Source organism: Saccopteryx bilineata, chromosome 3 (genome assembly GCF_036850765.1).
Source record: "Saccopteryx bilineata isolate mSacBil1 chromosome 3, mSacBil1_pri_phased_curated, whole genome shotgun sequence".
Classification (NCBI taxonomy): Eukaryota; Metazoa; Chordata; class Mammalia; order Chiroptera; family Emballonuridae; genus Saccopteryx; species Saccopteryx bilineata.
In genome coordinates, this window is record NC_089492.1 from 287,915,621 (window position 1) to 287,943,291 (window position 27,671).

The window sequence follows — 27,671 nt, forward strand, 5'->3', positions numbered from 1 at the left end:
CTAATATGAAATCATTAAATCTGAAGAAGTAGTAATGAATTTTTATGGGTTTTTGATATATTAAAAATTAGTCTAGATTGTTGTGTATATATTTACATAGGATATTGAGCATGAGGCTGTGAAACTCTTCTGATGATTAACTAAATGTAATTTAAATACCCTTTTTAATTTTTAAAATTTTTATTTATTTATTTTTTATGAAGTAAGAGGAGGGGAGACAGAGACAGACTCCGGCATGCCCGGGACTGAGATCCACCCAGCAAGCCCCCTACAGGGCGATGCTTTTCCCATCTGGGGCATTGCTCCGTGCAAGGAAGCTTTTTCTTTGCCCTAGAGGCCGAGGCCACTGAGCCATCTTCAACCCCAGGACCAACTCACTCCAATCCAGCCATGACTGCTGGAGGGGAAGAGAGAGAGATAATAGTGAGAGGCTGGAGAAGCAGATGGTCGCTTCTGCCGTGTGCCCTGACCAGGAATCGAACCTGGGATATCCACATGCCAGGCCAATGCTCTACCACTGAGCCAACCAGCCAGGGCCTAAGCACCCTTTTTGTTTTTCTTGAGAGCTCATTATAGTTGGAAGGGACTTAGGAGATCATCTGTTCCAGTTTCTAAATAGATAAAATAATTCAAGACTTACAAAGGCCAGATGACTTGTTGAACCCAGAAAGTTCATAATGAAGGGTAAAAAGTAACCCAGTTTCCCAGTTTGAGGATCTTTGTACTACACAGCTTGCTTTCAAGGAAACGTGTAGGTATCTGAATATACGATACAAGATTGATTTTTTTTATTTTTTATTTCTAGTCTAATTGTGTTTCTGGAGTTTACATAATAACATCATGGTAGTTTCTTATATGGTGGTGGCTGAATGATTTTGCTATGGATATATCATGTTTTAAATATCCAAATGACTTTTTACATTCCCAAATATATACTTGTTTACTTTCTTACGTATTTGATACTTAGGGGTTTTGTTTTTATAAGGAATCATTATTCTGAACAAATAATGATTGAGCCAAAAGGGGCCTTCAAAATATTCTGCAAATGAGGAAACTTGAGACTCAGATTAGTGATACTGCAGACAGTGGCTACGAAAGATGTAGGTGCAAATGTCTGTGAACTCACAGTATCCTAAACATTGTATGTATAGTCAAAGTAGCTCTTGGATATGAACGTGGTTTCTGTTGAGTTTTTTGCAGAAAAGCTTTATGAAAAAATTCTTTCATGATTATGCAGCTCAGTTGAATTCTGAATAGTGAAGATGTTACCATGTTTAAATGTATTTTTGGCACTTTTCTGAATTTACTGGATTTATTCCTTTTCTATTCCAAACTATCTGAGGTTTTTGTAAGAACAGTTCTTCTATACAGAAATAATTTGAGCTATTTTGCCCATGATCCTTTGTATCAAGTTTCTTAAGTTTTTTTTCTTAAGCCAGGGGTCCCCAAACTTTTTACACAGGGGCCAGTTTACTGTCCCTCAGACCGTTGGAGGGCCGGACTATAAAAAAACTATGAACAAATCCTTATGTACACTGCACATATCTTATTTTAAAGTAAAAAAACAAAACGGGAACAAATACAATATTTAAAATAAAGAACAAGTAAATTTAAATCAACAAACTGACCAATATTTCAATGGGAACTATGCTTCTCTCACTGACCACAATGAAAGAGGTACCCCTTCTGGAAGTGCGGTGGGGCGGATAAATGGCCTCAGGGGGCCACATGTGGCCCGCGGGCTGTAGTTTGGGGACCCCTGTCTTAAGCAATTGCCGGAGGGTTTTTGGTTTTATGAGTTTTTATGTCTGTGAAGCTGCCTTCCCAACTTTTGAAATTCTTGTCAAGGAAAGTCCCAGGTGGCTCCAGTGTCTTGGCTTGTGTCATACGAGTTCATTCTGCCACCAAAGGACAGAGTTTGGTGCTCATTTTATGATGAATGGAAAAGTTTAGTGGCTTGTACTTTATTGCTGTACTAGCTCACAGAGTTTTAGTTGTAGGCGCTTTCTTTAATGAAAAGTGAAGTGAATGGAAAAGTCTTGTGAGAAGTTAATGTTTATTTTGACTTCCTTGGAGTAATGGAAGTTTTGAACTCTGTTAAGTAATAAATTAAAAAGATAACTACATTGTCATGTGAGTAGTTACTGTTTTCTTAGAGTATAGGATAGAGTCAAAACAAGGCTAGCCTGACCAGGCAGTGGCACAGTGGATAGAGCGTCGGACTGGGATGCAGAGGACCCAGGTTCAAGACCTCAAGGTCGCCAGCTTGAGCGTGGGCTCATCTGGTTTGAGCAAAGCTCAGCAGCTTGGACCCAAGGTTGCTGGCCTGAGCAAGAGGTTACTCGGTCTGCTGAAGGCCCGCGGTCAAGGCACTTATGAGAAAGCAATCAATGAACAACTAAGGTGTCGCAACACGCATCGAAAAACTAATGATTGATGCTTCTCATCCCTCACCGTTCCTGTCTGTCTGTCCCTGTCTATCCCTCTCTCTGACTCTCTCTCTGTCTTGGAAAAAAAAAATTTAAAACAAGGCTAGGCACTTACATTTAGAATAAACCTGTGTCTATTTCCTAGTCCCTTCTGTCATTCAGTATCATTCTTGATATTGCTCATTTGTTTCCTCTTAATCTAAATAATAGAGGTTTATCAACATTGATCTTTTCAGATAGCTAGCTAGCATTTGGTTTCATTGATTTTTCTCTATTTGTCTATTTTCTATTTCATTGATCTCCAAGCTTATTTTTAATATTCTTCTATTTGTTTTGGGTTAATTTGATCAGTTTTCCTCTAGCTTTCTAAAGTGGGATCTTAGATAACTGATTTTATCACAGATTTTGGTTTGTTTTTCATTATCGTTCTCTTAAAATATGAAAAAAAAAACTGTATGTGATTTCTTCTTTTACCTATGGATTGTTTAGAATTAAATTGCTTAATTACCAGAGACTTGAGGTTCCTCTTGCTCTCTCTCACTCTCTCTTATTGATTTCTAATTTAGTTCTGTTGTGGTCAGAAAGTACCCAGTAAGGTTTCAATCTTTTGAAATCGATTGACATGTGTTTCTTGGCTCAGGATGTGATTTTTCTTGGTGAATGTTCCATGTACACTTTTAATGAATTTATATTCTGCAGTCATTGAGTACACTGTTTTAAATTATCAGTTTCTTTAAAATAGTTGATATTATTATTTAGGTCTTTTATCCCCTTCTAATTTTTTTTATCTGGTTATATTGTCAGTTACTAAGAGATTCATTAAAGTCTTCAACTGTGGTTGTAGACTTGGTTATTTCTCCTTTTTGGCTCTGTTAGTTTTTGCTCCATATATATTGGGACATTGTATCATTAGGTACATGAACATTTATGATGTATCTTTCTCCATGCATGGCTGCTTTACGGTTTCAGTGTGCTCCTCTTTGTCTAGTAATACCCTCTGTGTTGAACCTAGTTTTGTCCGAGAGTAATAGAACCACTCTAGCTTCCTCATCCTTTTGTGCATGCTGGATCTTCTTTCAAGTTCTTATCATGGACTTGCTTTTTATTTATATTTAAAGTGCATCTCTTGTGTACTTTTAGTTCTTCAATGGTTTCTTGCTATTTACCCGTCTGGCAAGCTCTACGTACCATTCGTTCATTTCAAGTGTTTGGTCCATTTTAATTTAATGCAGATTATTCTTGGATTATGTAAAACTTGAATCACATATACATTCTTAATTACAGATTGGAGAGCATAGCAGTAGTTGGTATGTAAATATCTTATTTTTATGGCCACATGACTTACTGCTTTTGGTAGGGTGAGCTTGCAGAGTAGTTGGGCACACAGTTGTGCTTTGTTTGCTCATTCATGGGAAAATGTATTTATATAAAAACAGTTTTGAACAGCTGTAGAGGAAGATGATGTAACCGATGTGTTGGCCTATTACTGAAAGAGGAGAGTGTTCTTAGTGACAGTGGACATGGTCCTTAATGTATGTCAGCAAAGCTAAGTTTTATTTTACTGTTTTAAATTGTGAACACATATATATGCAAAATTGTTTTATTTATAATTTTATGTTAAGTAATATTTTATTAAAATATGGCAGAGCAGTGGTGCTCCCTCTGGAAGATCTTAGATAGAAATGATTTTGTAGACTATTCTGGATTTGTTTCTCATGTGGTTTTATTAGGCTTTTCTGCACGCTTTTAGCTACATGTTTTATAAACATGACACTATGACATGCAGTTGGCCTGGATCCTTCTAGTGAGATTAATCCAGCCATCTTTAAGTGCTTGCATTTATTTGACCTTTTACCAAAATGGACTTTTATATTTTTACTTAGAAAATATAGCAGGGTCCTGAAGACTAAGGTTTTCTAGAAAAATATAATGCTGACTTACTTTTATTAAATTGATACTGAATTTCTTTTTTATTTAATTTGTTGGTTGATTGATTTGAGAGAGAGAGACAGAAACATCTATCTGTTTCTGTATGTACTCTGACCAGGAACCAAACTGGTAACCTTTACATAACAGGACGACACCATGCTCCAACCAGCCGAGCTGTCCGGCCAGGACTGACACTGGATTTTATTCTGTGTGCTTTCGTATCTTTCCCATTTTTTAATATAGTGAATTCTCTTTTTCAGAAGCTTACTTGTATTTTTTGTGTTTACTCTCTCTCACTAACACTGAATATATATATATGTGTGTGTGCTCATATATATGTGTAAAATTTATAATCACGCAGCAACGATTTCACATCTTTTTGGACAGTTTTACTTCCTGAAATACAGATGGCTGTTAGACATTTGGTTACGCTTTTTGCATATTCGAGAAAGTATATTTGCTTCTTTACTTGTGCATATCCACATCTCCTTCAACAAAGGATGCAAGGCTTTCAATAGGTTCATAGTTTTTATCTCTGATCTCTGAATATTACTATTTGTTAACCATTGATTATTAATCATCTTTGTTTTCTGAGCCATAGCTTGACGCCTGGTATATGGTACAGAAGCACTAAATAATTGTTGAATGATTGAATGAATAAATAAATCAGGTTCAAGTCCAGATCATAGTGGATCACCCAGAATAGTGGTGTGAAGTTGCCTACTCAAAGGGTCATCTTGCATCTTTCTCTCCTTGATTCTAAAGTAGTAAGTCTATAGTTTCAAAGTTGCAGATTTTCTGTTTGTTCATCATAATGGACTGGACTGAAGCATCTGGCCCTGGATCAGCTCTGCAGTGCTTAGGACTTGAACAAATGTCAGGTATTTTCCAGCTCCCATTACGGCCTGGCCAGGAGGCCCTGTTATTCCAGTTTGTCTAAAAGTATGATCAGGAATCTTCTGACATTCATTCCACACCGCACCCTTTACCTACATTCTTCTCTTTTTACTATTTTTCCATTCAGATCAGTCATGATTAAATAGTTACAGGATGGTGGTTTTTCCCTCAGGGTTTTGATATTTTTATTAAATGGTTATAGGATGGTGATTCACCCTTTCTTAGGGTTTTAATGTTGAAAACAGTAATGGGAAAAGCTGATGATATGCTGTATGATTTCTTTTTATGGAAATCCAATAAATTATAGACAGTACCTTATATAAATCAATCTTGACAAACTCCTTGTTTTATTTACGTTATAACAGGATATTAGAGTCTACTACATGTTACATGTTAATTAGAGCGTAAGTAAAGATGCAGGGAGAGAGCATGCAGTTTAGACCGTGCCCCTGGGACAGCTGATTAGCAGTATCATAATATATAAATTTGAGTTTTTATTTGTTGTATTCGGACCAGTCAGAAACATTTAAAACCTTTGTTTTGAAAATTGCTTGTTTAGGAATTTGCCAAAGTGGCTTGGCTCTTTTGGGCTGAGTACTTCGTAAATTCACTTCTGCTCAAAAGTTCCAGGCAACCACACTTTTAATGCAAAATACATGATTTAATTTATTTCATTTGGATGAAGATGATTTCAAACTTTATGCCCCCCTCATTTCTTTCCTCTACACATGACAGTTTCTGGGAGCAGATGGGAGATACACTTACGTTGACAACCTCTGGTGACAGCGCCTTGATTACATATTGCTGCAGTGATGTCATTTGTGGTCATTTAACAGGACCGTCTTTGCTGTGAGTCCTTACTTGTGCTTCCAAGGCAGCTCTTCTGTGTGGCCTCCACTTTGCTTTCTCATGTGAGCCACTCTCAAGTTTCCTCACCATTTCTTTCTTTTATCTCATTTTTAAATAATAGCTTTATGGATGTATAATTCACATACTATATATTTTACCCCTTTAAAGAATACAAATTAGTGGCTTTTGGTATAGTCACAGATTTGTGGGAACATCCCACAATCAATTCTAGAACATTTTTATCACCCCAAAGAGAAATCTGTACTCATAGTCATCTCCCCCCCATTCCACCTGCTATCTCTGTGGCTTTGCCTACTCTGAACGTTCCATGTGAGCGGAAGTGTACGATAAGTGATCTTTTGTGACTGGCCTCTTTAACCAGGGGAGTGTTTTCGAGTTTCGTCCATGGTGTAGTGTTAGCCATTTGTATACATGACTGTTCTAGTTCTCCTCTGGTGAGCTTTGTCTGTATGTCTTTTAAAAAGTCGCATCTCCACTGAAGTAGCACTCCCAAGACCTGATCAGCGTAAGGCGGCAAGGAATTAGCTTTGGTTTTTCTAAAAGCTCATCTTTTTTAATGTAGTCTAAGGTTTTATGTAGCCAACACATTTATTCCCTTGTGTTTTTGCCTTGTTTTGTTTATTTTCCTTTTATATTTGCCTTTGCTCAGGCCTTTTTCTCTCCCCCTCAGCTTTTGACTGAGTTTTGAATATCAAGCATCGGCCTGACCTATGGTGGATGAAGTATCTACCTGGAATGCTGAGGTCACCGATTTGAAACCCTGGGCTTGCCTGGTCAAGGCACATATGGGAGTTGATCATTCCTGTTCCTCTCCTCTCCTCTCTCTCTCTCTCTCACTCACTTCCCCCTCTCTAAATGAATAAATAAAATATTTTTTAACAATTCAAAAAAAAGAAAAAAGGCTATCAGGCATAGGACCTTTAGTTTAGCACTGCTGTTTCCATTTTACCCCATTTATTTCCACTGTGGTTACTCAGAATGTTGGAGGGCAGTATCAACTATTGGTCAGCTGCCTGATGCCATTAATAACAAAATTAATAGCAATAATAAAATTAAAATTTGTTTGTTAATCTAATGCTTATGTGTTAGGTCAAAGCTTAAGTGCTTTTCATGAATGAATTAATGTAATTTTCATAACAATTGTATGAGATAAATAAGGTTATCACCTACAGATTAATAACCATACCCTGTTACACATTTATATATATAATAATTAAACTTGAGGACAGGGTAATTCTATAGTTACTGCACTTCTTGGCATCTCCTTTCTTGAAGATTGCGATGTATTTTGAATGTTTCTAGTCTGTAGGCCATTGTTTTGTTTTTTGTATATGTTGACATATTCTTGTTAGAATCTTGCCAGATTCAGTCTCTGGGGCTTGAAATACAGTGATTCTGTCGGTGTCCCATCTCCCCCGGTGGTTGATTTCCTCCCGGTACAATCAGGGCGGCTTTCTCTTCACTTTCTAGAATGACAGGCTCTTCCTGAAAGGTCTGTGTCATCCTTTAGTCTGTCTTGCATAGATTTTCAGTCACTGTTTCCACCTTCCCTGTATTTTCTCCTGGTCAGATTTTGTGCCTTCTTGTTGGTTGGTCAGCTTGTCTAGTCTAGGTTGAATTTCCCTTTTATTTCTGAAATCTTCTCATAGAGATTTTTTGTTTTTCCTTTTTTGTTGTTCTGTCTTCTTATATTGACTGTTGTAATAGTTCTCTTTATCTCTTTGTGATGTTATTGGAAAACTATGTTCAAGATTCTAACTTTAGCCCTGTTTTGTTTAACTTTAGCCCAGGGGTCGGGAACCTTTTTGGCTGAGAGAGTCATGAACGCCACATATTCTAAAATGTAATTCCATGAGACTCATACAATATGTTTAACACTAAATACAAGTAAATGTGTGCATTTTATGTAAAACCAACACTTTTAAAGTACAATAAGTCTCTGAATGCTTTTTAATAATGTTGTTATGCTGTTGCTAACCAATGATGAATAAAGTACTTCTTACCATTAATGTGACTTCTGGTGCTGCATGGTTTTGCTGATGGCTTCGTAGTCTGGTTGATATGTGGTGAGGTTAAGCTTCATGCAGGTATTGAGACTTCCATCCGTTAAACGTGATGGAAGTCTTAATGTCCTTTAGATGTGAGAAAGACTGTTCACATGCATATGTAGAGCCAAACATTGTCAGTACAGCAATACTCACACGTTGCAGTGTGTGGTATGTGACGGAAAGCGCGTTCCAAGTTTTGACAATCAGCTGGTCCACAGGTTGAAGTTTTTTCATTTCTCCCCACTTGTGTTTGCTTGCCAACTCTGCTTGCTGTCATGCAGGTCTTTCCAAATCTTCATCCAGTGACTTGAACTTATTCACCCACATGTCTGAGGCCTTCAGGTCAGCAGCTTGTAGCTCAAAATCTCTGATGGAGATACCAGGGATGTAACTCAAGCCGGCGCTGTCCACTGCAAACACGTGTGGATGGGTGATGAACTTAAAAAGACAAGTGCACTCACGAAATTCTCCAAAGCACTTTGAATGACTGCAGGAGATTAGATATGAAACCCACTAGCTGCTGGAGATCAAGATGTTGAGCAGGGTCACTTGCTGTGCATGCATCTTTAAACTCTCCCAGTTTTTCAAAGTGTAGTAAACAACCTGTTTCAATGTCCACGATGGAGAGTTCCAGCTTGTTTTCAAATGCAAACACAGCTTGTTGAAGGGATAAGACTGTATTTCCAACGCCTTGCATTTTCACATTGAGCTGATTCAGATGTTCAGTCATGTCCATGAGATAGTAGAACTTCAGGAGCCACTCAGTGTTAGCTAACTCAGGATGCTCGATGCTTTTCATTTCAAGAAAAGTCCGGATTTCGCTCAGACAAGCCACAAAACGGCTGAGCACCTTCCCTCTTGACAACCAACGCACATTGCTGTGCAGAAGCAGACCAGGATAATTATTCCCAACTTCATCCAGCAGTGTTTTAAACTGGCAATCATTTAAAGCTCAGGCAACAATAAAGTTGACCACCCAAATGACCCAGCGACATCACCTCACCAAGCTGCTTGCCACACATCTGAGCACAAAGCACCTCCTGATGTAGGATGCAGTGAAAACTTAGAATGGGTCTCTTTTCATGTCCACGAAGAAGCGCTACAAATCCTTTGTTTTTCCCCAGTGACTTGAACTTATTCACAAAATAAGTACACACCAAAATAAGTTTATCTATCGGTAGAATTTTTTTCTTTAGCAAACTCCGTGAAAGATTTGAAGAAATCCTCCCCTCTTATTGTCTCTGTCATAGGCAAAACAGCAAGACATTCCTCACGTAGTGTGTCACCGACAGCATACCTTGCAATCACGCTGAACTGGGATAAATGGCTTACGTCTGTTGACTCATCCAAAGCGAGAGAAAAGAATGGTGCTGCATTTATGTCCTTCACTGTGTTGCCTCAATTTGATTTGCCATCATGATGGTACATTGTGAACAGTTCTTGCTGACAGAGGCATGTCTTTTATTTGTTTGATTATCTTGTCTTTATCCAAAAAGTCGTCAAAAAGTTCATTGGCAACATCAAGCATGAATGTTTTGGCATACTTCCCATCTGCGAATGGCTTTCCGTTTCTCACAATTGCTAAAGCACCAGCAAAGCTAGCCGAATTCTAGTCACCTTGTTGGGTCCAAACACGGAGTTGCTGCTGACTAGCTTGCACTCTGCACAGTAGCTCTTGACATGCTTTCTTCCAGCTGTCCCCTGCTGGATATTTCGATACATTGTAGTATGTGTGTTGAAGTGCCTCTTTATATTTGACCATTTCATCGATGCAGTTTTATCATTGCATATTCGACATACTGTAGAACCTGCCCTCTCCACAAAGGCAAATCCCTCTGTCCATTCCTGCTGAAAATTACGATACTCCTCATCTTTTCTTTTAGCCATCTTCTTTGTCAAAAGGATTTCTGCAATTAGCTAGCTGACTACTTGATTAAAAGGTGGGAAGTTTGGCCTGACCTGTGGTGGCGCAGTGGATAAAGCGTCGACCTGGAAATGCTGAGGTCACCGGTTCGAAACCCTGGGCTTGCCTGGTCAAGGCACATATGGGAGTTGATGCTTCCAGCTCCTCCCCCTGTCTCTCTCTCATGTCTCTCTCCCTCTCCCTCTCCCTCTCCCTCTCCCCTCTCCCCTCTCCCCTCTCCCCTCTCCCCTCTCCCCTCTCCCCTCTCCCCTCTCCCCTGTCCCCTCTCCCCTCTCCCCTCTCCCCTCTCCCCTCTCCCCTCTCCCCTCTCCCCTCTCCCCTCTCCCCTCTCCCCTCTCCCCTCTCCCCTCTCCCCTCTCCCCTCTCCCCTCTCCCCTCTCCCCTCTCCCCTCTCCCCTCTCCCCTCTCCCCTCTCCCCTCTCCCCTCTCCCCTCTCCCCTCTCCCCTCTCCCCTCTCCCCTCTCCCCTCTCCCCTCTCCCCTCTCCCCTCTCCTCTCTCCTCTCTAAAAAAATGAATAAATAAAATAAATTTAAAAAAATTTTTTAAAAAAAGGGAAGTTTACTTCCTAACCTCACAACGATCCATGTACATTACACATTATCCAATAAAAATTTGGTGTTGTCCCAGAGGACAGCTGTGATTGGCTCCAGCCACCCGCAACCATGAGCGGTAGGAAATGAATGGATTGTAATACATGAGAATGTTTTATATTTTTAATGTTTTTTTTTATTAAAGATTTGTCTGCGAGCCAGATGCAACCATCAAAAAAGCCACATCTGGCCTGACCTGTGGTGGCGCAGTGGGATAAAGCGTCGACCTGGAACACTGAGGTCACCGGTTCAAAACCTTGGGCTTGCCTGGTCAAGGCACATATGGGAGTTGATGCTTCCTGCTCCTCCCCCTTCTCTCTCTCTCTGTCTCTCTCTCTCACTCCTCTCTCTCTAAAAAAATCAATAAATAAAATATTAAAAAAAAAAAAGCCACATCTGGCTCATGAGCCATAGGTTTCTGACCCCTGCTTTTTAGCCTCTCGTGTCTTTTATCAACTTTGTTTGTTTCTTCTGTCCTCCATCTCGATTTTTCTTTCTTTTTTTACTTTCATTGTGTATGGCCAAGGTTAATCATATTATACTGATGGTGAATTTCGAAACCTGCTATGTGAAGTCATCTTGGTTTTTCAAGGCAGAGTAAATGTTACCTCAGTTGGCTTTCATTGGCACTCTGTATTTTTATGATATTTATTTTGTTATCTTGTGTGTCCTCTTTTCTGAGCTGTTGGTTCCCATCTCCTGCCAACATACTTACCCTGAATGAAGACAAGACAGTGTGCTTGCTGGGTCACTGTAGTAGGAGAGGTTCCTGAGCCCATCATTGCCACCAGATCATTAGTCCTGAGCTGCTCTAGGACTGAGCCTCAAACTGCTTCCTAGATCATGGATGGACATTAGACTCCTCCTTCTGCTGTATATTGAATACTTAGGGAAGTGGCCTTGAATAAGATACTGACCTTTCAGTTCCTGTTAGTTAGTACTTTCACCACAAAAGAATGGTGTGAGGAATGATGAAAGCACACAGAGACCTAATACAGTTCCTGCCACATCTGATGCTCAACAAAGTTTGGTCCCCTCTTACCCTCTTTTTGATTCCAGGGGGTGGCATAGTTCCTGAACACTGTATTTACTCAGTGTGTTGGAGGGAGGGTTGATTCTATGTATTTCCTTCCAAAAATTAGCTGGACCTTTTCCTCAGCCCTTCCTCTCAGCAGTTAAATTTTTCTTGTTCGCCATTATCTCTGAACTGTGCTCCCATGGCTATGTAGTCAAATGTAGCCTCTCTAGTGCTTATAGCATTATTGGAGTAACAGCGGCCATAAATAAATGAAACATTGTGCTCTTAGTTTTAGTTACAGTTTTTCATGTGTATATCGTGTCGTGAACTTGGTACTAGGTCATTGGTGGTGGCAGTATGAATGGAAATACTATCTTGACATCTGTAAATCTTAAATTATTAGAAAAAAATTTTAAAGTTTTATCTCAGACAGATTTCAGTGGGATCTTCCTTAATTTATGTTAATGGTTGAAATAATGAAAACAACTCAGAATTTCAAGAACTCATCTAAATCTCACCTTTTTCCTTTCTAGGTAATTTTGGCAGGTGTTTTTTTTTTGTTTTGCGAATAGTGTATTTTGCAGAATAAAATACTTGAAATCTGATGTTGTTCTTAATGGACTGCAATTATTTAATATTTAGTGTGAATGCAGTCTAGCTCAGGTAGGCTTTTCTGCAGTCATTCTGATAGCTAATTGTGAAGGGGTGCTTTGTTGTAGTGGAAACTGCCAGGTGCAGTGCCATTTGATCTAAAAAGGTCACAGTAAAAGAGACATTTAAATTAAGTTATAAATTACAATTGAAGAACAATATTTTGATGTGTGAGACCAAGGATGTCAGAGCTGGGAGATGTAATTCATGGGTTCATTATAGAACAGAGGTGCCTGACAGCTGAGCCATGCCAAAAGCAAAATTTATTTGTAACATCACACAGACAGAAAATGGCAGCTAAGATGAGAAACCAGAATGGAAACTTGAAACCTTGTGGTAATACACAGTTTATGCTAATAAGACTGCCTGAGACCCAGAGATGTTTAATGACCACCGTAACATAAATGAGTGTTGGGGCATATGCACATTTTCAATCTTATTTAAATTAAGACCTCGTCCTTGCTCTGTAAAATAACACACTTTATAGCCAGGCATTAAGGTTGATTCTCTCACCTCTCTGTCTAATACACAGATTTGCTGATATTTCAGAACTGTTTCGGCAAGGGAATTAAAGATAGGGACAAGATTTCTATCATGGAAGCTTTGAGGAAGGATATAATTTAATGTTTATAGCAATCCATGAGAAGTTCAATCATGAGTTAATTAAACTGTAGGCAGTCATTAAATATTATTTATTCTTTCGAGAAGCTTGCCAGTAAAGCACTTATATATATTAAATTATAGAGAGTAATAAGCAGGGAATGATTTGTCAGGCAGAGTTAGAGGAGCAGATTTAACTTGGGCAATTATGCAGAAATGTGTTTTTCTTCTGATGGCGTGGTCCTTTCTTCTTGCTGAGCAGAGCGAGGTCAGAGGCTGTGAGGAGACAATTGATGTGTAGTCACCAGTATTATTGGCTCAATTGAATGCCTGGCCAGTTCAATAGTCAGGTAAGAGCCATGTACCTAAAATATCACTCCCCGTGGTGATACCACTGTGCAGTTTATAGTCTTTGACATCTCAGAGCTTCTTGTCACATTGTGTCTCATTTAATGCTGTCCACTGCTCTTTGGCAGAGCTGAGGGATGGTGGTGTTAGGCCCATTCGACAGATGAAAAGCCGCAGCTCTGTTGGTTTGTGACCAGGAGCTAACAATAGTCTCTCCTGCCTCAGGTCCGGCGCTGTGTTCCCTTGGCTACCGGAGGCACCAACTGTGGGGCCTGCTGGGCAGCGGAGTCCTTGAAAGCTTCCTTGTGTAACTGCTAACTGGGGCCAGTGCATATGACATGGCAGTGTCTTTGGCTCTCTGTGACTCGGAATAGCAGTTGCATTTATTACAGTGGAACCAGGAGTTTGTTACTCAGAAACTGCTCTTTTTGAGAGAGTCAGACAGACAGGAAGAGAGAGAGATGAGAAGCTGTACTCATAGTACAGCACTTCAGTGGTTCATTGATTGCTTCTCATATGTGCCTCAACCTGGGGCTCCAGCTGAGCCGAGCCAGTGACCCCTTGCTCGAGCCAGTGACCTTGGGCTTCAAGCCAATAACCCTGCCTGCTAGCTGGCGATCCTGCACTCAAGCTAGTAAGCCCACTCAAGCCAGCAACCTTGGGGTTTCAAACCTCAGCATCCCAGGCCAATGCTCTATCCACTGTGCCACCGCCTGGTCAGGCAGAAACTGCTCGTTTTAGCACCAAAGTCCCCTACACAGTCTGCTCTGCAAGTTCACTCTTCCCTCTTTGCTGGCACAGTGTAGCAGAAGGAGGTGCTTGGTTACCCTTAGCTGAATGAATGAAAGGTAAAGAGAATGTGGTGAGAGCGGCTTGCCTCTGAGGCTGGCACGTCCCACTGTGTCGCAGGGGCAGCAGAAGGTATGGCAGGGCAGGGCTGGAACCTTGATGTGGGCAGAGTTTCTCTTAGCCCCTTCTCAGTGAGCAAACCAACACAAACGAAAGACCACCACCTCAGGATTCTGTTGACCAAGCCCAAGGACCAGCCACCAAGGGGTGGCATGAAAGGCTCATGAATTGGGGAAGCATTTCTGTTTTGTATCGGATTCCCCAGACCTCGACCTGTGCTTTAGGTGAAGGTGAAGTTGACTTGTGCAGACGTGCAGCCCTGCACTTCAGTAACGTGGAAGCAGATTGACAAGTCCCCGCTCCCCTGATGGCTAGATTAGACACGCGCACATACTCACGTAAGCGCTCCTGCACCGGTGAATCTGAAAGCAGAGGTTTCTGCTGAATGACCTCCTGCTTTAGTGGCTGGCAGGGTAATGGGGATGGTGTAGGGCTAAGCGCTGTCCCACTGGTAGCTCAGGAAGGTTGCAAGCTGATGGAGTAACGATGCTGTGTCTTGGTCACTGCTTCTTGCAGTGATCTTTTCCCGGTGGCCCCAGAATGGTGCAGATCTCTGTCCTCCACGTGAAATTGCATTTAATCCCAGATTTTACCAGGCTGGCTCGGCTGTGAAATGGACAGACAGGTTTATTTATCTTGCTTTAATTGCTTTTCCAAGGCTACAAAGTGAAGCTGTAAGGCTTTTGAGGGCTCACCCCCCCAACCCCCACCTTGCTCTCACTGCAATTTCTTTGAACCATTTTCCCTAGGGAAACGGTAGAAAAATCTCACCCTTACTGAAAGGGTCTTTTACCATAGCAATATTGGGAAGACTGAACCAAATTTCCTTGTACTCTAGATGTGTCTGTGTGATCATGATCAGTTGTTTAATATTTGAAACCGACATAATGCTTTTCTCTCTCTTTATTTTTTTTTTTTTTGTATTTTTCTGAAGCTGGAAACGGGGAGAGACAGTCAGACAGACTCCCGCATGTGCCCGATCGGGATCCACCCGGCACGCCCACCAGGGGTGAGGCTCTGCCCACCAGGGGGCGATGCTCTGCCCATCCTGGGCGTCGCCATGTTGCGACCAGAGCCACTCTAGCGCCTGAGGCAGAGGCCACAGAGCCATCCCCAGCGCCCGGGCCATCTTTGCTCCAATGGAGCCTTAGCTGCGGGAGGGGAAGAGAGAAAGAGGAAGGAGAGGGGGAGGGGTGGAGAAGCAGATGGGCACTTCTCCTGTGTGCCCTGGCCGGGAATCGAACCCGGGACTTCCGCACGCCAGGCCGACGCTCTACCACTGAGCCAACCGGCCAGGGCCCCGACATAATGCTTTTCAAGAGATGAAATTTTTCTAATTTTCAGAGCTAGATGCTGTATTAGAGAAGAATATTTTTAATGACAATTTATATATATATATATTTAAAGATTTTATTTATTGACTTTACAGAGAGGGGTGGGGGTGGAGGGGATCGAGAAGTATCAACGCATAGTTGCTTCACTTTAGTTGTTTATTGGTTGCTTGCTGTATGTGCCTTGTCCCGGCAAGTCCAGGGTTTTAAGCTGGTGACCTCAGCATTCCAGGTTGACATTTTATACACTGTGCCACCACAGGCCGAGTGACAATTTTTATAGATTTAAGATAGCTGGTATTTAGGAAAACTTAGCAACTCTAATTTACATGAGGAATACAGTTGAAATATCCAGTTGAGCTCTTTCTCAAACATTATTTAAACCCTGGTCTAAAGAAACAAATCATCATCATCTAGAAACCAAACCCCTTTCAAGAGGGCTTACTTATGCATGATACATCAAGCAGAGATGGTAGCTAGAACCCATTCTCTTAGGACCCTGTGGTTGGTTTGGATGTGACATTTAGTTAGATGTCATAAGAGACCAGCACTTAAAACTGATTCTCACAGTTTACACCGTTCTCAGCTGCGCATTTCTGATGTTCATTCCCAGTGCTAGTCACAGCCATATCTGTCCCTAGGACCTGGAATACTAACTGGCACAGTTCAACAATCAATAAATATTTGTAGAAGGAATGGAGGATATCCTGAACTTGTAATTTCCCCAAAGTGCTCAAAAGATAATCTTCATTCTTCTGTAGCTATATGGACCATAACACTTTAGTGTATTAAAAGTATATCTTTAGGGAAATGTAATTAAAGTATTTCTTTAAAGATGTAAGTTTCTCAGAATTTTCTGACAGGATTCCTGAAAAATGGAAATAAATGTTTATTACAAAAAGAAGAAATGACTATTTAGAAAGGTTTCTTTTGGTTCCCTAGGGAGAGGACATGCCAGAACAGCCCCTTAACTGAGCTTTTGTGCTGTTCTGCCTGCATGATTCCTGACAGCACAGTAATGTCCTGCCTTTGTTTGTTTGTACACATCTCATCCCCATACAGTAAGGGTGTGGGTTCCATCACCGCTCAGGGCACACACGAGATGAGATCAACCAATGAATGCCTGGATAAGTGGAACAACAGATCAGTGTCCCTCCCTCCCTCCCTCTTTCCTTTCCATCACCCTGCCTTCCCTCCCCTTTCTCCCTCCCTCCTTCCTTCCTTCCTTCCTTCCTTCCTTCCTTCCTTCCTTCCTTCCTTCCTTCCTTCCCTCCCTACTTCCCTCCTTCCCTCTCTCCCTCCCTTCCTCCCTCTCTCCCTTCCTCCCTATGTTCCTTCCTCTCATCCTTCCTCTTTCAAATAAATCAATAAATTAAAAAATATATATATATTTCATTGCTGTTGGTAAATCTCAGACCTCTTTACATTTCATATGTGTCTTTGTGTAGGGGTTTTAAACATACTGTGTTTATGTTGTGGAATATAATATTTTTGGGAATAGGAATGTTTTAATAAGACAGCAGTAGATCAAATGAAAGGGGGGAGTTACCCCTATTTAGAGAACAGAGGAGTGAAGGAAGCTCCGGTTACCACAGGAATTGTAGCAGCTTCTTGAAGGGAAAATGTGATCTCAAATCAAGATTGTAAAGGGAGCGTGCCTGCTGGGCTGTGTTTAGGGGGCAGCGCCTCTTTCTCTGTTGAGCACCTCACTGAAAATTGAACTGACGGGTATCATGCAGGCAGTAGTCAGCCTCTCTGATGAATCAGACAGCCACACCCACAGCTCAGAAAGTGTCTCAAAACATTTCTTCCAGCTGACACTTGAAGCTTTCCCTGGTTCACCAAAAGGCAGGAATATCATGGGAGTGATGACATTGATTTATCTTCAGTCACTCATTCACTTTTGGAATGGGCTTTATGTTCTTATGAGTAATTTCCTGTTATCAGCCATAGAAGATTTAAAATTTAAAAATACTTTCTGTGTATAAACCAGAGCTTTAATCAAATTTTATAAATTATTAACGAGTAATTATATGAAACATAAGTGGTTTTTGTTTATAGTTCAGCCTTTTCTCTCTAAATCTAGAAAATTGAAAATTGGGTAGTGACTGCTTCCTTTATTTTTCCTCTTTCCTTTCTTTCTCAAATACACAGCTAACCCCCATTTAGCCTGCTGTGTGCCAGCTACAGTCCTGAGCAGTTCACATGTGTTTTCTAATGTTCTCCTCACAATAGCCCGAGGAGGTGTATACATGTTGTTATTCTACTCATTTTTAGAAGTGACAGTGGGGGCACCACGAGAATGAGGAGGATGAGCGACTCGATGAGGTCACACACCTAGGGAGCAGCAGAGCTAGAATTTGAATCCACGGCTGGCTCCGAAGTCCACTGTTTTTCCTCTCTCCTCGTAATTACCCCATGTGCTGTAATTACCTTTAGTAAAATGGTTAGTCTGCCATGAGCTTTCTATTAAGAATTTATGATTTGATCAACTTGAATTGCTTTCAAATGATCACTAAAATATGTGCTTTTTCAAAAATTAAGTCGGCATGCAGTTTTTCCTATTCACTTTCCATCAACGTTGAGCTCTCACTATAGGTCATCTTTCTATTATAGAATTTGGCAGACATATGCTTTTTTTGGATATTAGGCAAAGTATGAAAATCTAACTTTATTTCTATGTTTTATATTTCTTTTAGCATTTAGTTTGTTTACCTAGTATAGTATTTACAGTCTATTATATTATTTTTAAAATATTCTACTAAATGTCATAAAAATACATAAATTAGCATGCAGCATTCATATCTTTGCACCCCCACCCCTTCATGCTGTGCCACCAACAAAGCAGAATCCAACATTGATCGTTGTATCGTTGTAGCTGTTTTGTCTTGTTTGAAGGCAGTTGACTTATTGTTGTTATTAACGTATAGCCTTGACTTTCTTGGACAGCTGGATTTAAAATAAATTGGGGTCTTCTAAACTATGAGAATACTCGGGACATTTTAATTTATAATAATTCTGTTTTGATGAATGAACAATAAAAATGGGTATTTGTGACATCACTTCTAACATCAGTTGAATAGTTAGAGGACAACTTCTTTTTTTTTTTTTTGTATTTTTCTGAAGTTGGAAACGGGGAGACAGACAGACTCCCGCATGCCCCCGACCGGGATCCACCCAGCACACCCACCAGGGGGCAATGCTCTGCCCATTTGGGGCGCCGCTCTGTTGCAACCAGAGCCATTCTAGCGCCTGAGGCAGAGGCCACAGAGCCATCCTCAGCACCCAGGCCAACTTTGCTCCAATGGAGCCTTGGCTGCGGGAGGGGAAGAGAGAGACAGAGAGGAAGGAAGGGGGGGGGGTGGAGAAGCAGATGGGCACTTCTCCTGTGTGCCCTGGCCGGGAATCAAACCCGGGACTCCTTCACACCGGGCCAACGCTCTACCACTGAGCTAACCAGCCAGGGCCGACAACTTCTATTTATCGCAACTTCCTCTCTGCCCCGCCCCAGTGCTACAGCAGTCGTGGGAGGGCATGTGCGTCCTTCTCCTGACTTCTCTTACCGAGAAGCAACAGGGCTCTCCTCTCCCCTCGTGAGTCTGCAGCTCTTTGCCTCAGCCGTGGTGATACTACTTACTACAGCCTACTTGATCTTGTCATCTTCTATGTGTTCTATCTCCATAACACGACCACACTAGCTGGTGAGTTTCCTAGAAATAAAAGCTGTGAACTAATAAGGTTTGTGTGCTATTTGTACTGAGTGTTGGGCAAATACTGCTGAATTGTTCAAATAAGGGTTTGAAGCACAGGTAAGAAGATCAGAATAGCCACTCCATGAGGGTAGGGTGGCTTCTGCATGTTTTGTTCACTGCTATATTCTCAGGGTCTAGTACAGTGCCTGGAATGTAATAGGTCCTCAGTCAACATAAGGCTGAATGAATTCAGGTCAAAAGAGATTTAGATTTGGGTTGAGGCTACCTAGGGGCACTAGTAAAAGGCATTTATTGGTTAATTTAACAGTATTTCTACTGTTGGATAACCTTATGCTACAGACCATGTTAGACACTGAAGATATAAGTCTTAGCCAAAACAGATTCTTATATTAGAAAAATAGATCTGTGAGGGAAAGATAGATTTCCAGTGAGAATTTTGGAGGGACAACTGCAGTTTGCAGAGGTAGCTCAAGCACCAGGATACTTCTGCCTGTACTTCTCTTCATTGTTTGCAAGTTGAGACTCAGGAACTAGGATGAGTGGGGTCACAGGAGCCAGGCTGGAGTATCTTTGTCAGAGGTTGGATGGTGCCAGGCACTGCCTGGGGTTGCAAAGGAGATGGAGTGAGAAAAGTTCATTAGAATGCGTATGTATACTGTTAACAGAATTATCCATTTCTTTAAAAAGCTGTTATATTTTAGGTACTTGAGATTTTTTTTGGTGAAATTACTACATAGTTGAAAGACTTAAATGCTTAATGGAACGAGCATAATCTAGTCTGTTGTTAGGCTGCTTTGGGGAGAATGGGACAGAGTAGGGGTCACGTTGGCTGGGTTTGAGTCTTGGCTCCATTGCCTAATGGCTTAATGTGGTGAGCACGTTAACTTGATGTTTCTTTGCTTTAGTGTCCTTGTTTGTAAAATGAGGTGACAATAGTTTTTACCCCATAAGATTAAACGAGAGAATAAGAAAAATCATGATTGGCCCTGGTCGGTTGGCTCAGTGGTAGAGTGTCAGCTCAGCATATGGACGTCCCAGGTTCGATTGCCAGTCAAGGCACACAGGAAAAGCGCCCATCTGCTTCTCTATCCCTCCCCCTCTTGTTTCTCTCTCTCTCTCTCTCTCTCTCTCTCTCTCTCTCTCTCTCTCTGTCTCTCTTTCTTCCCCCTCCCCCTCCTGCAGCCAGGGCTCGGTTAGAGCAAATTGTCCACAGGCGCTGAGGATGACTCCAAGACCTCTCACTCCAGTCACTAAAATAGCTCTGTTGCCAAGCAACTGAGCAGTGGTCGCAGATGAGCAGAGCATCGCCTTGTAGGGGGCTTGCGTCATGGATCACAGTTGGGGTGCATGCAGGAGTCTGTCACTCTGCCTCCCCTCACTTCTCATTTAAGAAAAAGAATATAGCCCTGGCCAGTTGGCTTAGTGGTAGAGCGTCAGCCTGGCGTGCAGGAGTCCCGGGTTTGATTCCCGGCCAGGGCACACAGGAGAAGTGCCCATCTGCTTCTCCACTCCCCCCCTTTCCTTCCTCTCTGTCTCTTTCTTTCCCTCTCGCAGCCAAGGCTCCATTGGAGCAAAGTTGGCCTGGATGCTGAGGATGGCTCTGTGGCCTCTGCCTCAGGAGCTAGAATGGCTCTGGTTGCAACAGAGCATAGGCCCAGATGGGTGGAGCATCGCCCCCTGGTGGGCATGCTGGGTGGGTCCCGGTTGGGCGCATGCAGGAGTCTGTCTGACTGCCTCCCCGTTTCCAACTTTAGAAAAATACAAAAAAAAGAAAAAGAAAAAGAATATAAAGAAAAATCATGAATGCATGGAACGTACTTACCACTGTGCCAGGCCAGCCATTCAGTAAATGTTTGTTGTTGTTCTTAATTCTGTTCCTGTCATTGCCAGTGTTCTCTGCCTTACCTGTCTCCCTCTCAGCACAGCTGGAACCCGGGAGGGTGGTTGGGTAAGAACAAATTATCATGTCTATGGAAATGGTTGTGAGTCTGTGAGCCCAGTTAGCAATCCTTCTGTTAGAGTAAAGGCAGGGCTTCCCTTTATTAACCTGCTTCCAGTTGTTATTTGGTGCAGTTAGCTAACTAAAATTGTTGTTGTTTTAGCTGCATGAGAGCGGCTACGATGCCGGCAAAGCCCTGCAGCGCCTGGTAAAGAAGCCTGTGCCCAAGCTGATCGAAAAGTGCTGGACCGAGGATGAAGTGGTGAGCTGGTGGGAGCAGCTGGTGGGAGCGTGCCGGGGGTCTGGGTTGGTGGGCGTTTGCTTCTCTGTGTGTGACCTCCTGCCACTTGGGGGGAAAGGGCTCGTTCCAGAGACTCAGTCATGTGCGTGGACTGGCCATGGAAAGAGCCTTTAAGCTTCAGGATTGTTCAGAAAGGTTTGTTCTTAGTAAGCTTAGGTTCCATAGGTGATGCTAAATATTTCCCCAGGTTTCATGGAAAGAGAAGAAATTGATAGTTACTCTTTTAAAAAGTTAGGTTTGGTTGGTTTTCAGTGTAAGCTGTTGTTTGATACTTCACTGTTTTTAAACCACAAGCATGTTAAAACCAGGTGATGCATAACCTAGAGTAGGGCTGGCAGGATCCCTCACCTGCGGAAAGATGTTAGTCAAAAGCAGGAAGTACAGACTTGATCAATAAATACATTGGATCTTCTGTATGCACCTATTAGCATATGCATCTATTAGCATAACAGTCGTGGAAATGTGCATACCTTACAGGTACTGATCTGCAAACCCATGGATTCCTGTCTCAGCAGAGTTCTCTGAAGCCACATCTCCATCTTGTGCCTTTTGAAAGATACTGCTTTTCAAACTTGAGTGTTACTGCTTGACATTTGCCCTTCAGGTTGTGTGACATTAAGATAGATGAAGGCTGGCACTGAGACACATTGATTGCAAATTTCTCACCTGTATTTTAAAAAAGAAACAGTGCTTAGAAATTTTATGTGCTTTTGTGATCCTGCTGTTTCATTTGTTCAGCAGTGTTTAAGAGTGTTTATTACATGCCAGGAGCCATGTCAAGAGGAGTTCAAGGTCCCTCCTCACAAGGCTTCCATTTTAAGAGGGACCACCTGCGTGCTCGCTTCGGCAGCACATATACTAAGAGGGACCACCTGCAAATCAGTGTATGTCAAGTGGTGGTACCTGTGCTGAGGAGAAGAATAGGGTCGGGAGGGTGGGCATAGACATGGGAGGGTGCTCGCGGTCTTTTATCAGGGGGCTCAGGAAAGGCCTGGTGAGTACCATCGGAGCAGAGACCTAAGTGAGATAAATGTTCATGATCTCATGTTCAAGAGCACCTGCCATGTTCAGGGAGCTAGGTCGGAACACACTGTCTAGAGGTGGGTGGTGGGGCACGGGTCCTGCAGGGGGCAGATCAGATGTGGCCAGTGGGCCCATGGTGAGCACCTTGCAGCTTGCTCTGCGGATTCTGTGCATAGGAGGGGCTTCTTCTGCCAGAGGGTGGACTGGACTAAGTGGCGAGTGGGTATAAGGTGCTGTGTGGGAGCCCAGGTCTGAGACCCGGGTGGTCAATGCGGTAGAGCGGCGGCGGGCATGGAGAGGCCATGGCTGTGTGCTGGGGGGGACAGCATGGGAGCAGGCGCTGTCCAGTGAGTGGGGACATCTGGGACACAGCAGGGGTGAGCTGGAATGCCCTTGAGGGTTGGAGAACAGAAGTCCCTTAAGTTTATCAGGTTTATCAGCCTTACGTGAATTTAGTGTTGCTGTTTAAAGTTAAAAATTTAAAACCTCACATGATTACGAAAGATGGAAACATCTTAAGCATTTGTGATTGTTCAGACAATGACCGAAGTAAAGATGTTAAACTCACTTGTTTTGAAAAGTCATTTGATGATGTTTTTCTCTGTAAATCTACTTATGTGAAGAGATAAGAGATTTGATAAAAATTAAAATTCTACAAGCCTTTGTAGAAGAAAGACATAAGGAGATGAAAAGGATGGAATGAATGTAGAGAATGTGACTAGCCTGCACGCCCTTGGCGTGCCCTTGCCCACACACAGGGACCGGGACAGGGCATCCCCTTCTCTCTGGGACCTTGATCCCCCCTGTGCTTCCCTTGGTCTTTCAGTCTCTCCTCTCCTCCTCCTGTGTCCCTCTTTTCTCTCCTGCCTCCCCAGCTCTTCACAGGCACTGGCCCTCGCCTCACACTGAACTTCTGCCTTCACCTTTCATCCCTTTGCCTTTTAAACATCCCAGCGTAAAAGAAGGCTGGCTTTCGTTCCCCACAGCACGTGCTTATACGGGGCATGGTGTGGACTGGGGCCCACGGCTATTGCTTGGGGACTTTCGGCAGAGACTGGGATGGGAAGGAGGTCTCACACATTGGAGAAAGCCCAGCTTTGTTTTGAAAAGTGAAACAGGCCCCCAGCATGTTGCACATTCCAAGTACAGGATAATGGTACAGGGTAATGTTTCAGTGGGAGGTTTGAGATATTTTGGTCATCTTCCAGCCCTGCTGGGCCTAAAGGTCACATGGTGCCCTTATTTATGAGAAGTTTGTCTTCACTTTCTAAAACCTCAGAATTGGAATGAGAGAGAGGGACTGAATAATTGATAGCCTGAAGGATGCTTTTGATGCAGGTATCCAGATCAAATCTCTGGGTACTGTCATGTGGCAACAAGGCCCATGAGCCAACAGGACTACTGCCCTTAGCCTGCTCTGGGCTGTGAGTACACACCTGCATTGTGCGTGTGGCCTCCTTCTCCTGAACTGCCCATGTCTTCTCATTCAGGAATCATGGGAATTGTTGGAATCCATGGGAGTCCGAAAGATAAGAGTAACAGTCTTTATTGAAAGGAAGAAAGGAACCCTGCTGGGCACTTCTTGGGGGTGGGGTGGGGGGAGAAGAGAGCCGGTTACAGACGAGTTATATAGTGTTTGGGAGAGCCTGAGGGGATACTGAGGCAAAAGTCCTGGTATGGCCGGAATGATCCTCCTTGGGGGGCTTCAAGCATGTGGGTGTTGAATCAAAAGTCCTGGTGTGTCCAGAGCCCCTCCTTGGGGAGGCTTGTCAGCTTCTTGAAATTCCTCTGTCTCAGGGGCCATAGGCCAGTAAGGGTGAGGTCTGACAGATAAGTGGAACATCAAGATGGCAGTTTGGAATACACATATCTATCAGGAATAAGTGAAACAGATGTGTCCCAAATAAGGATAGGGGCCTTCTTCCCCCGTTTTTCCTGTCAGTTTTCTATGTACTTTGACATCCTGGTTATTTTTGAACTTCACTGCCGCCAGAGTATGAATTTTGTCTAAAGAAACGTCAGCATTTTCTTCTGCCTTTATCTGAGTTGAACTCTGTGTGAGAGGGTTGGCAGGATGAGCATCTGCAGCATGAATCCTAAACTGGGCTGTGAACGGGCAGCCCAGCAGCCCGTGGACCTCTGGCTTGGGCAGGTCCACTGGTTGGGACAGGCTGATGTTGCCAGGCCCAGCCTAGTCTTCTCCAGGGCTCAGAGTGCTCCCCACACCACGGGGACAGCCCTGCTGAGCTGCAGCTCCCCTCTGCCTTTGCTTCTGGGCTAGCTCTGTATTGCCATTACCAGCTCTTGTTCCCCAGCCTCTTTCTGAGTCCATTGCCCTCCTGGTTTGTGAAATTACTAAGAGTGAGAATTTATTCATGGTGGGAAGCATGTCTGGGAGAGAACAACGTCTTTGCCTGTGAGGGGTTTGAGCAACGTGGACTCTTCATTCAAGATTATGGTTTTAAAGACTGTTCACTATAATTGATTGTCTTCTATCCAGCATTTTAAAACGTGTAATAGTTATTATGCATCAGCATGAAATAGAAAAACTTTTACATACATTCAAAGTTAACCTTAAAAGTTTTACTTTTGGGATTAGTTCCCGTTATTATTAATACTATCACTAAGTTCTTAGATCTTTAAGATAACCACTAATTCTTGATATTTTAGACCTCAGAATCACATAATGGATGCCTTTCATTTCACTTATTTTCAGTAATTCCTGTGACAGTCCATGTCACAGGCTTTGGGGCTGATATACTTTAAATCTTGTGCAACAAAGGTAGGTTTGTGCCAATTTCTGTCAAATCCTGGGGCGGGTAGTGACACCTGAACTCTGCTCTAGTGGTATGACTGAGAAACACCTTGGTAGCTAGCTCATGGCAGTCTTTCCAGCTAAATAAACTGGGACAGATGAGAGAAGCCTTTTTTTTTTTGTATGTTTTTGGTTTTTTGGGGTTTGTTTTTTTGTTTGTTTTTTTCCAAAGTTAGAAGTGAGGAAGCAGCCAGACAGACTTCTGCATATGCCTGACCAGGATCTACCCGGCATACATACTAAGAGGCGATGCTCTGCCCATCTGGGATTTTGCTCGTTTGTGGCCATAGCCATTCTAGCAACTGAGGTGGAGGCCATGGAGCCATCCTCAGTGCCCAGGCCAACTTTGCTCCAATGGAGCCTTGGCTTCAGGAGTGGAAGAGAGAGAGAGAAAGGAGAACAGGAAGGGGTGGAGAAGCAGATGGGTGCTTCTCCTGTGTGCCCTGACCAGGAATCGAACTTGGGACTTCTGCACATTGGGCTGACGCTCTACCACTGTGCCAACTGGCCAGGGCCAGAGAAGCCTATTTGAAGAAATGCTAGGTTAGGTCATGAAGCTTGTTAGATACCCTGGTGCTGCTGGGTTGGGCCACAGAGCATGCTGGCTGCTGCTTTGAATAATACTGACTTTTAACCAGTTTCTCTTACATTGCGCTAAAAATATGATTCCATTTCAGGAAGCCATCTAAATCAGTAGTACTTATGAAAATACAGCTCAGAATTTGAAAAAATAAACCCGAAACCCTAGATTATTAGGTTTTTAATTAAACATGATGAACACATTTAAATATAACACAAAGGCCCCAGGCTGAACTGCACCTAATCGAAATGGATTAATTCACCCCTCCATGCTTGGATAGTTATTAATTCTGCTTGTTTATGCATGCAAGCTGAAGGTATCATTTGCTGCTGTTGTGTTGTTGCTTATTGCACTGGGATTCCATTGCTGCCTGATGCTGTGCTGTTCATTAGCATTCAGCTGTTGATTATGGAAATACTGGGGATGCTAATTGAATTCTTTTTAAAATTCAGGGCCTGCATTTCCCTTGTGGAATCGGGCCTGGCTTGCAAGGTTGTGAGATTGGGTGCTCCACTGAGCAGTGTTTCATCCTCTGCTTCCCTTCATTTGGCTGGGCTTGTTTTGGACAATCTTTCATGTTGAATTAGCTTTCAGCAAAAGTTCAGGTGTTGCATAAGGAAAAGGTATTGTTGCTTATGACATTCCTGTAGTGTTTTTATTTTATCTTGGGTCACGGTCACTTTTATCTGGAAATATGACGGCCTTTAAATACGTTATACTAGTTTTGATGTAATATATTGGGGTGAACAACACAGATACAAATAACCTCTGAAAATTTTATCTGAAAGTAGTTAATCCTTGCTGGTGATAAACCTTAATTGGCCTTGTACGTGGATTTTCAAATTCATGAATTTTAAACCATCTAAACCATCCTTCAATTTAAAACTCAGTTGAAACCATCCTTCAATTTAAAGCTCAGTTGATCATAACTATAAATGAAAATCCTTCTTTCAAAATTGACTGGCATGGCAAACTAATTTTCTGAATATTTGTAATCCAGTGAACTCCGTGTGGCAGATCAAGGAACGATTTGCACAGAACACACCCAGCTGTTGGCACTCCGTCTCCCCCAGCAGTGTCTGCAGGGCCCCCTTGTCCCCTTTGGAGTGTCGCTGGAGGAAACATTGTTCCATTGTTCCCTCTTTTCAAGCCAGGCATCTGGATGTGCCAGAAGACGAGCTGCTTAGTGGGGCAGAAATGCAGTGAATTTTATTTGTTGCTTCTGTGGCAGCTGTAGAAAATGAATCCACAGCAGAACCCGGGTTCAGGTCCTGTGGCAGCAGGAGGCTGTGGAGGTGAGAGCAGAGAGGGGTTGCTGACAGGAAGAATTTCCAATTTTATCTTCAACATAGGGGAAGGTTTAATTGTATGGTGTTTGTTTTAGGAATGGTCAGATTTCCAGAGTTGTTAAGTATTTAATATAGTCATTCAGAAAATGGTGATGATAGGAGAATACAGTAGGTAATCTAATAGGAAGCACGCATTTTCTTCTTTTGTAAAATGTATGATGTGAATTTTCCTCTGGTTAGAACGTTGGTTCTTGCAGTTCTCTGATCTCTCTTTGGGTCTTTGTTTATGTACCTACATTGTTTTATGTCATTAGTGATTTATGTAAATTGAATTGTAATATTGATATTCTCACTTTCTAATGGAATTCTCAGTGCGAAAATTTTTACAATTCACTTGGAACCTGAAATATAGACAGGCTGTATTTAGTGCAACTCATTTACTGGTACTTAGTAATTTTAAATGGTA

At 42.4% G+C, this 27,671-nt stretch overlaps 1 protein-coding gene across 5 annotated transcripts in view; it reads left to right on the forward strand.

Moving 5' to 3' along the window:
* The window catches only part of RERE (arginine-glutamic acid dipeptide repeats), a 433,372-nt gene that overhangs the window by 321,777 nt on the left and 83,924 nt on the right, over positions 1-27,671 (forward strand). For all 5 annotated transcript variants that reach the window (XM_066270541.1, XM_066270544.1, XM_066270542.1 and 2 more), the window contains one exon: positions 21,361-21,459. In XM_066270541.1, coding sequence (XP_066126638.1) covers positions 21,361-21,459 — 99 coding nt within the window. The remainder of the gene's footprint in view (positions 1-21,360; positions 21,460-27,671) is intronic.